Source organism: Piliocolobus tephrosceles, chromosome 10 (assembly GCF_002776525.5).
Source record: "Piliocolobus tephrosceles isolate RC106 chromosome 10, ASM277652v3, whole genome shotgun sequence".
NCBI lineage: Eukaryota > Metazoa > Chordata > Mammalia > Primates > Cercopithecidae > Piliocolobus > Piliocolobus tephrosceles.
This window is the reverse complement of record NC_045443.1, coordinates 108,887,365-108,897,867: the sequence shown is the minus strand read 5'-3', so window position 1 is coordinate 108,897,867 and position 10,503 is coordinate 108,887,365. Positions and strand designations below refer to the sequence as shown.

Below are 10,503 nucleotides of genomic sequence, written 5' to 3'. Positions count from 1 at the left end.
ACGTTGGGAGACTGAGGCAGGCAGATCACTTGAGGTCAGGAATTTGCGACCAGTCTGGCTAACGTGGTGAAACTCTGTCTCTACTAAAAATACAAAAATTAGCTGGGCGTGGTGGCACACACCTGTAATCCCAGCTACTCGGGAGGCTGAGGCAGGAGAATTGCTTGAACCTGGGAGGTGGAGGGTGGAGGTTGCAGTGAGCCAAGATCACACCACTGCACTCCAGCCTGTGTGACAGAGCAAGAGACTCTGTCTCAAAAAAAAAAAAAAAAAAGCTTAATTTTATGTTACGAGAATTTTACCTTGATTAAAAAAAACCTCATACTTGCCTACTACGAGAGCACAGAAGAGCATGCAAAAAAAAGCACAAAAAGTCAAGATGAAAATGAAAGTCCCCCTTACTGTCTCCTAGGGGCAACCATGTGAAATATTTTCAAGTATTCCCTTCCAGTCTGTTTTTTTTTTTTTTTTTTTTTTTTTGAGATGGAGTCTCACTCTGTTGCCCAGGCTGGAGCGCAGTGGTGCATCTCAGCTCACTGCAAGCTCCGCCTCCCTGGTTCATGCCATTCTCTTGCCCCAGCCTCCAAAGTAGCTGGGACTACAGGCGCCCGCCACCATGCCCAGCTAATTTTCTTTGTATTTTTAGTAGAGACGGGGTTTCACCATGTTAGCCAGGATGATCTTGATCTCCTGACCTCGTGATCCGCCTGCCTCGGCCTCCCAAAGTGCTGGGATTACAGGCGTGAGCCACCACACCCAGCCCAGTCTGTTTTCTAGACTACATGCATCGCATGATCGTACTCGATATGTGGAAGTGTAGTCTGGTTTGTCCCCATTTAGTATCAACATGAGTGTTTTTTTTCTTTCTTTTTTACTTTTTTGGAGACAGGGTCTTGGTATATTGCTCAGGCTGGTCTCAAATTCCTGGGCTCAACTGATCTTCCTGCCTCAGCCTCTCAAGTAGTTGAGACTACATGCATGTGCCACTATGCCTGGCTAAACATTTTTTTTTTTTTTCTTTTCTGAGACTGAGTCTTGCTCTGTCGCCCAGACTGGAGTGCAATGGCACGATCTCGGCTCACTGCAACCTCTGCTTCCCAGGTTCAAGTGATTCTCCTGCCTCAGCCTCCTGAGTAGCTGGGATTACAGGTTCCTACCACCATGCCCGGCTAATTTTTGTATTTTTAGTAGAGACAGGGTTTTACCATGTGGGCCAGGCTGGCCTCCAACTCCTGACCTCAAGTGATCCATCTGTCTTGGCCTTCCAAAGTGTTGGGATTACAGGTGTGAGCCACCGTGCCTGGCCCCATTTTTTCTTATCATTAAAAGGTCTACCTTTAAGGGCTGCACATGCCACGGAGGGATATTATCTGCTTTACTTACCAGATCCCCCACTGCCGGACACTTAGGTTGTTTTGTTTCCAGTTTGTCACTCTTATGAATAATGTTGGGAATGGCTTATATATAAACCCCTGTCCCCATTCTGGACATTTCCTTCGAATCCTAGAAGCAGAACTCGTGATTGAGCAGTCAGTCACATTCATTTCCTCCCTGGCAGTGGCCAGTGTGCTCACTGCTTAGCATTCATTTTTTTTTTTTTTTTTTTTTTTTGCCAGGGGTATGGGGCAATAACCTTTGTATTTTTCCTCTTGCTGAACTCCTCCTGGACACTGAATATAAGGCCACCAGCTGGCCCATGGATAGTAAATGTTTTCCTCTGCTGCGATGTTGTCTTTGACATTGCCCTGGTGCCTGCTTCTGACCCCCAGGAGAAAGTGCTGTATCAAGAGGTGGGAGACCTGGGGTTTCCCTCTGTCTCTGCGTAACTGAACTCATGTCTTCCCTCCCTGGCCTCAGTTGTCCTGTATGTTTAGTGGGAGACTTTGGCTAGTTATTTCTTTTTCTATTCTTTTTTTTGTTTTTTAGACAGAATCTCACTCTGTCACCCAGGCTGGAGTGTAGTGATGAGATCTCGGCTTGCTACAAGTTCTACCTCCTGGGCTCTGGTGATCCACCTGCCTCAGCCTCTTGAGTAGCTGGGACCACAGGTGTGTGCCACCACACCTGGCTAATTTTTGTATTTTTAGAGGAGATGGGGTTTCTTTTTTCCCTTTTTTTAGACTGAGTTTTGCTCTTGTTGCGCAGGCTGGAGTGTAGTAGCAAGATCTTGGCTTACTGCAACCTTTGCCTCGTAGGTTCAAGCAATTCTCTTGCCTCAGCCTCCAAATAGCTGGGGTTACAGGCACCTACCACCATGCCCAGCCAATTTTTGTATTTTTAGCAGAGACAGGGTTTCACCATGTTGTCCAGGCTGGTCTCAAACTCCTGACCTCAGGTGATCCGTCCGCCTTGGCCTCCCAGAGTGCTGGGATTACAGGCATGAGCCACTGTGCCCGGCTCTGGCTAGTTATTTCTCATGGTTCTTTTCACCTCCATATCATGTCTCACGTCTCACCCATATCTGAAACCTGTGTCTAGTCCACAGTAGGTGCTTAATAAATGTTTACTGTATGATTACATCCTTCTCTGTCTTGCATCTCTCTTGCTACTGGAACTAACCAAGAAGGAAATTAGGCTCAGAGGATTTTACAGGTGGGGCAGGGTAGCTGGGTAAGTCCCTTCTCCCCTCACCCCTCCCAGGGACCAGGCAGAGGGAGGGCCATTCATTGGGAAACATCTCGGCTCCTGGCGACAACTGGAGGGATTCAGGACACCTGCTTGGAGCAGCCACCAGGAGGCAGCAGACACTGCAAAAATGGAGGAGGGCTTTGAAGCCGGAGTCCAGGGTCTCAGTCAGCTACAGTCTAGGCTGTGCTGGGTGTGAGGATGGAACTGGGTCCCTGGCTGCAAGAAGCCCCCACAGCAGAGGGAGGGACAGCCACACCAGCAGAGTCGTTTGTGACAGCGCGGAACTGCAACAAGGAGGTAATAATGATAATATTTGCTGTAAATGATGGCTGATCTTTCAGGATTATACCGACCTCATTTGATCTTCACACAACCCTGAGAAAGGAAAACTAATACAGTACCCCCCCGCCCCGCTTTTTTTTCTTTTTGAGATGGAGTTTCGCTCTTGTTGCCCAGGCTGGAGTACAGTGGCGTGATCTCAGCTCACTGTAAGCTCCGCCTCCCGGGTTCAAGAGATTCTCCTGCCTCAGCCTCCCAAGTAGCTGGGGTTACAGGCATGCACCACCATGCCCAGCTAATTTTTTTGTATGTTTAGTAGTGATGGTGTTTTGCCACGTTGGGCAGACTTGTCTCGAACTCCTGACCTCAGGTGATCCGCCCACCTCGGCCACCCACAGTCCCCATTCTAAAGATGAGAAGATGGGCTGGGCACGGTGGCTCACAGAATTTGTGGCCAGTCCGGCTCCACTGCAGCAAGCAAGCAGGTCATTGTGGTGGGGGTGGAGGGAGGTGGGCGCAGTGTCCAATCCATCTTCTTGCAGGAGGTAACTTCTGAGTTGGGTCATAGGTATGAGCAGGAGTTGGCCAGGTGAAAGGCAGCTGGGGTAAGAACAGCATCAGAGGCGCAGGGTGGGGTGCACGGCAGCTGGGCATGACTGAACAGTTCACGTGACAGGCATGGAGGGGCCTGAAGACTGTAGGGCCTGTAGGCCTTGTCAAGTCTTGGGATATTTTTCTTTTTTTTTTTTTTTTGACGGAGTCTTACTTTGTCACCTAGGCTGGAGCGCAGTGGTGTGATCTTGGCTCACTGCAACCTCCGTTTCCCAGGTTCAAGCAATTCTCCTGCCTCAGCTTCCTGAATAGCTGGGATTACAGGCACGTATCACCACACCCAGGTAATTTTGTATTTTTAGTAGAGATGGGGTTGTACCATGTTGGCCAGGCTGGTCTCAAACTCCTGACTTCAGGTGATCAGCCCACCTTGGCCTCCCAAAGTGCTGGGATTACAGGCATGAGCCACTGTGCCTGGCTGAGGGTTGAGATTTTATGTTGAGAGCCGTGGCAGGGTTCTGAGCGGTGCCACGACCACCCATGCACTCACAACCACCCATGCACTCAAGATGGGCCCCTCTGGCCTCTGGCGGTTCTGATCCACCTGGATTCCCTCTGGGGTGGACGAAGGTAGACGAGGCCTCACCTCCTGTTCACAGCTGGCCCCGAGGGCCTCAGGCCTTGCCTGCAGGGGTCACACTCACCGCCTTTCTGCGACTCGATCTCCTTCTTGGCCTGCTCTAGAATGCTCTTGATGGCGTCGTCCGAGCCCGTCTCGGGTGTGCGGATTCTCGGGGTGATGCTGCCTGGGGAGGCAAGAAGGCATCTGTGGCAGGATCTGCATGTTGGGCTCAGTCTCTGGAGCCTGGTGGGGTGGGGGGCTGTCTCCTCCTCCCAGGAGAGTGAGGGTCAGACCATCAGTGAGATGGCAGAGTCACCGCTTAGTCTGCATAACAAACTGTGGGCCTATGAGTGATTTTGGCTTGAAATAAGAATCATAATAACGAGGCCAGGCATGGTGGCTCATGCCCATAATCCCAGCACTTTGGGAGGCCGAGGTGGGAGGACCACTTGAGGTCAGGAGTTTGAGGCTATCCTGGCCAACATGGAGAAACCCCGTCTCTACTAAAAATACAAAATTAGCCAAGCATGGTGGCATGCACCTGTAATCCCAGCTACTCAGGAGGCTGAGGAAGGACAATCGCTTGAACCCAGGAGGCAGTGGTTGTAGTGAGCCGAGATTGTGCCACTGCACTTCAGTCTGGGTGACAGAACCAGACTCTGTCTCAAAAAAAAAAAAAAATAATAATAATAATAAAGAAATAGGGTGCGGTGGCTCATGCCTGTAATCCCAGCACTTTGGGAGGCCAAGGTGGGTGGATCACTTGAGGTCAGGAGTTTGAGACCAGCCTGACCAATATGGTGAAACCCTGTCTCTACTAAAAATGTAAAAATTAGCCGGACATGGTGGCATGCGACTGTAGTCCCAGTTACTAGGGAGGCTGAGACAGCAGAATTGCTTGAACCCAGGAGGCAGAGGTCGCAGTGAGCTGATATTGTGCCACTGCACTCTAGCCGGGGCGACAGAGTGAGATTCCATCTCAAGGGAAAAAAAAAAAAAGAAATGATGACGACAATGACTATGGCAACCACCGCCCCTAACAGTTCTCAAGCAGCACTGTGTGCCAGGTGCTGTGGTCAGTGTTTGATGCCTGTTTAATCCTTATGGTGCCTCCTGGAGGCTGACAGATGCAGAAACCGGGGCACAGATGAAAGGAGTTGTCTGAGGTCACCCAGTGGATGAACAGCAGAGCTGGGACTCAAACTCAGGCATCTGTGAGGCCACAGCTAGGACCCTTCACACTGATTACCCAAAAAATCAAGTCTGGTAAGGCTGGCAGTCTTACAAATGTGTAAACTGAGGCTTGGAAGTGTTTGGTGAGTACCTGCCAGGGCAGTACCTGGAGACTTTTCCCACCACCCTTATCCTGAGTGTCCCAGGAAGGGCAGCCTGTCTCTGGCTAGGGCCAGGAAGGAGAGCGTGAGGATGTATTTCCTGCTTTTACAGAGGGGAAACTGAGGCACAGAGAGGCAAAGTCACTGGCCCTGGGTCACACAGCCAGGTGGTGGCAGAGCTGGGCTTTGAACCCAGAGCTCATGTCCTCAGCCCCCAGCCCTGATGCCCTGGACCTGGCGTGGTGGCCAGCAGGGACAGGCCCTCTTGGGCACTCACCTCGCTGCCGCACTTGGATGGTCCTGAGCGCCAGCACGTTCTGCTCATCCGATAGGAACTGCTTCATCTTGATGAAGGGCTCCTTGCCCTTCACTGTGAGCTTGCGCCAGGGCTTGGGCCGGGCTAGGATCTCGCTGACCGAGCCCTGTGATAGCCCCAGCACGTAATGGCCAAACACCCGCTGCCCGATGTTGTGTTTTAGCAGCTGCTCCTTCACCTGGAAGGCGATCTCTGCCGTGTCCAGCTGCTCCTCCTCTGTCCCAGGCCCTGCTACTCCGCCCCCACCACCATCGGCAGGCTCAGGACCGCCTGGTGGCTCAGGGCCAGGGGCCGGGGTGGCAGGGGCTGTGGGGGGCTTGGCGCCGTAGAAGGCTGGGGGGAACACCAGCAGGCCGCCCGCCTCTCCCTTGAAGGCAGCCGGGGGCATCATCAATCTCTCCCCTGACGCCAGGCTGGGGAAGGGGGACAGCGAGAAAGTCCGAGGGCCATCAGGCCCCAAGCCGGGGCCAAGCAGGGGCTGCCCGGGGCTGGGAGACAGGGGGTCTTCAGGCCCTGGCGGAGGTGGGAGCTGCTGAGGGGAGGGGTAGGACTGCTCCGTGCCCAGTGAATCCTTGATGGAATCGTCCTCTGATGGGTCTTCCTCTAGAACACCCAGACAGACAGACAGATGGGGAAGACAATGATGAGGGGACAGAGAGGGAGAAAAAGAACCAGAGGGGGAGACAGACAGATAGAGACAACGAGAAAGAGAGACACAGAGAGAAACCACATGAGAGGGACAGAGAGAGAGACAGCGCGAGACAGAGACCACATGTGAGAGAGACAGAGAGAGAGAGATAATGAGACAGAGAGACCACATGTGAGAGACAGAGAAAGAGACAACGAGAGACACAGAGAAACCACATGACAGAGAGGGGTGGGGAGAGAGGTGGGGTGGGGTGGGGGAGAGACAGAGACAGAGACATATATAGAGACAGAAAGTCAGAAATAGAGGAAGGAAGGAGGAGAAAGAGGGAAGGGTTTGGTGGGGAGGTGGGGGTGGGGAGCAGTGCTATAGGCGTCCAGCAGCTGGAAGTGCCGACCTTGGCTGTTTCTGCCCTACCCCTCCATTCTCCAAGCCCCACTCTTCCAGGCCCGGTCCATATGCCAGCTCTGGGGAGCGCCCCACCCTATCACCAAGAGCATCAGCTGAGAACGTGCCACAGGCCCAGGGCCTCGGCCTGGGATGGGAAGTCGAACTCGCCACCACCTGCAGATGAGCCCTTGCTGGGCACCCACCCTGGAGCTGACTCACTAGACCTGCACCCACGAAGCGGGCCCCAAGGTCACACCCATTTTACGGATGAGGAAACAGAGGCAGCACAGAGTCCTGCCTGGGGTCACAAGGCTAAAAGGTCAGCGAGTGGCCGGGTGTGGTGGCTCACGCCTGTAATCTCAGCACTTTGGGAGGCTGAGGCAGGCAGATCACCTGAGGTCAGGAGTTTGAGACCAGCCTGGCCAATGTGATGAAACCCCGTCTCTACTAAAAACATAAAAATTAGCCCGGTGTGGTGGTGCATGCCTGCAATCCCAGCTACTCGGGAGGCCGAGGCAGGAAAATTGCTTGAACCCAGGAGGTGGAGGCTGCAGTGAGCTGAGATCGCACCACTGCACTCCAGCCTGGGCGACAGAGCGAGACTTGGTCTCAAAATAAAAAGGTCAGCAGGTAGCTGAGAGGATGATCATGTCCGCAGCCTCCCAGTGGTCGGCTGTGGGGGTGCAGTGAGAATGCCTGCTTGTCCACCTGTAACCTCTTCATGAAAGCCCCTGCAGCTCAAGAAGGCTCAGTAGGGAGTGGAGCCCTTTAGAGGGCCTTGGAAGGGCCCAAGCCAGCTGTGTGACCCCAACTGTGATGTGGGTGTGTGTGGATGCCCTGCAGGACACGCACACAGCAGCTGCCAAATCAATGCGCACCTGTTGTTCTGTCGCTCTCCTGCCTGCATGGAAGGCAGTGGTCCTTGGGCATGAGAAGGCCAGAGGCAGAGACCCACAGGCAGTCCCCGCCCCAGCCCTCAGCCCCAGAGTATCCTCCTCCCCTACCAGGGCTGGCCAGGAGGCTGGGCTTCTCCAGAAGGAATTTCTGCGCAGGGAAGAAGGCCTCCTTTGCAATAAGCAGTGAGTCTTCAGGCTTGGCCATGCCCTAGGAGACAAGAGGCAGGTTGAGAGGGCACCTGGTGGGTGGAAGGCTCACTGGGACAGCCCGTCCTGCAGGGATGGTGGCAGGGACACTTACCTGGGGGAGGCTGCAGGTGCTGGAGGCCAGCTTCATGGCTTTCAGGATACTGCCAGAGCAAGTGGAGAGGGTCTGAGGTCAGCCAGCCCCTGGGCTGGAGGAGAGGTCTTGCAAGAGGCAATGACCCGGCTTACCTCCCTGACAATGACTGCTCCATTCCCCGGAATCCCATTAATTCCAGAGTCATTGCAACCCCAGGCCTGAAGTGGCAGGCTCATTAACAGGTGGCAGTGTTACCTGGAGGGGTGCTGCCTGAACTGACCCCATTCTGGCCAGCTTGAGTTTAGCTGGTTAATGAATCACCTCCCAGTTACCATGCCCATAATAAGTTCCCTTGTATGGTCTGTAGGCAGATTGTTGTTTTTTTTTCTTTGAGACAGAGTCTTACTCTGTCACCCAGGCTGGAGTGCAGTGGCACAATCTCCACCTCCCGGGTTCAAGCGATTCTTCTGCCTCAGCCTCCCAAGTAGCTTGGACTACAGGTGACCACCACCATACCTGGCTAATTTTTGTATTTTTAGTAGAGACAGGGTTTTGCCATGTTGGCCAGGCTGGTCTTGAACTCCTGACCTCAGGTGATCTGCCTGTACAGGCGGCTCTTGATGGAAAACGACTGAAGATGGTTGAATTTCGTTTTGTTTTGTTTTTGAGACAGGGTCTCACTGTGTTGTCCAGGCTGGAGTGCAGTGGTGCCACCACAGCTCATTGCAGCCTTGACTTCTCAGGCTCAAGCAATCCTCCCACATCAGCCTCCTGAGTGGCCAGATCAGCCTCCTGAGTGGCTGGGACTACAGCACGCACCACCACCACTCCTGGCTAATTAAAACTGTTTTTTTCTCGTAGAGATGGGTTATCCCCATTGTTGCCCAGGCTGGTCTCAAACTCCTGAGCTCAAGTGATCCTCCTGCCTTGGCCTCCCAAAGTGTTGGGATTACAGGGATGAGCCACTGCACCCGGCCTAAGGATGGTTAAGGTTTGATATCCACAGTGTTACTGGAGAGAACAAATGGGGTTTAGTAGGAGGCAGGAAGATGATGAACTTTGCCAAGCGCTCCTGGCCAGGGAAGAGTGCTGGGGGTCTGTGGAGCCCCACCCCACATGGTACCTCAGCTCTGTTTTAATTTCTTCATAGTCAGACTGGGCCTGGAGCTTCTCTTCCAGCTTCTAGAAGAGCAAAGAAAGATGGTGAGGCTGGTCTGTGTGCTTCGGCCTGGGGCCACCTGCCCCCCGCCCCCTCCCCAGGACCCACTTCTATGGCCTCGGACTTGGCTGTGAGCTGCCGCTCCAGGTCAGCGATCTGGTTGGCGGATGCCTCCTCCAATTCCTGCAGCGAGCTCTGGAGGTGCTGCACATCCTTCAGCAGCCGCAGGATCTCCCTGTCCTTGGAGGCCAGCGCGGCCTCCAGCCGAGGGCCCGAGCACAGAGCGAAGTTCACCTTATCCTGCAGGCAAAGGGGTCTTTGAGGGGCTGAGAGGTGAGGGACTGGGGTCCACAGGTTTGGCCTCCCCACCCCTGAATCCCAAGCAGAATGTACATTTGTTGATTTGGATGATGGTATGGGGTGTGTTTGTGTTGAAAAATTCAAATGCTGTACACTTATGATTTGTGCACTTTTCCTTATGTATTAAGTTACACTTTGATTAAAAGATTTATTAAAAAAGAACAACCATGACAAAAAGAAGTAGTCAGCTGGGGTTGGGGATTGGGCGCTCACGACAGAGGAATCAGCATAGGCAAAAGTTTGTTTCTCGCTCAGGTCTGGCTCCTACTCCAGGGGTATGTCCCCATTCTAGGCAACAAGGGACCCTCAGGATTAGACTTGACACCTTGGAGCCACGGGCCACGTTATGGGTGGCTCCTTCCTCTGCCTAATTTGCTGATAGCCCTAAGACCTATGGCTTCTCCACATTGTAGGAAATGGCCCCTCTGTCCTGGATGAAGATGGAGAGGTTGCTGTTTGAGGAACCTGAAGTCAGGCTTAGTTACAAATAAATCCAAGAAACACTTAAAAAAAAAAAAAAAACCAAACAAACAAAAAGCCCCAACCCAACCCCAGCTTTCTTCCATGGAGATAAATGCCAATTAAAATAGGAAGCGGATGCCATTAATACATTAAATTAATTAGCATCGAGTGCCACTGTTGTGCTCAGGAAAGCACACCCCCCAAACCAGCAAAGTTCCCTGGGGCTGATTAGCACAGGCATTTGCTGGGTTCCATGGGGGTTAATTAAGAACCATTGGCAAATTCCTCTACGAGGCATCCTCTTGGGCTCTCTCACTTTCCATCTCTCTCCACACAGCCTCTCTCTCCTGTGTTCACTCTGTCTGTGTTATGCCATCACCCAGGCACATGGACACACATACAATCTCCTGGGACACAGACACAGGCTGACACACAAGGACACACCTCTAGCCACAGCACACACTAACACATGTACTTTCCCAAATATGCTGACACACACAAATACTCATGCATCAAAGAGAGACACTCACAAGGACACATCATCACACACAACAGACATGCACATGCTCAAAGAAG

At 52.8% G+C, this 10,503-nt stretch overlaps 1 protein-coding gene across 1 annotated transcript in view; it reads right to left on the bottom strand.

Annotated features, from left to right (window-relative positions):
* Positions 1-10,503, bottom strand: part of CUX2 (cut like homeobox 2) — a 316,937-nt gene that overhangs the window by 31,071 nt on the left and 275,363 nt on the right. The window contains exons 11-16 of the mRNA XM_026449647.1: positions 9,214-9,405; positions 9,070-9,128; positions 7,965-8,013; positions 7,772-7,871; positions 5,693-6,334; positions 4,164-4,265 (exon numbers count right to left, since the gene is read on the bottom strand). Of these exons, the coding sequence (XP_026305432.1) occupies positions 4,164-4,265; positions 5,693-6,334; positions 7,772-7,871; positions 7,965-8,013; positions 9,070-9,128; positions 9,214-9,405 (1,144 nt within the window). The remainder of the gene's footprint in view (positions 1-4,163; positions 4,266-5,692; positions 6,335-7,771; positions 7,872-7,964; positions 8,014-9,069; positions 9,129-9,213; positions 9,406-10,503) is intronic.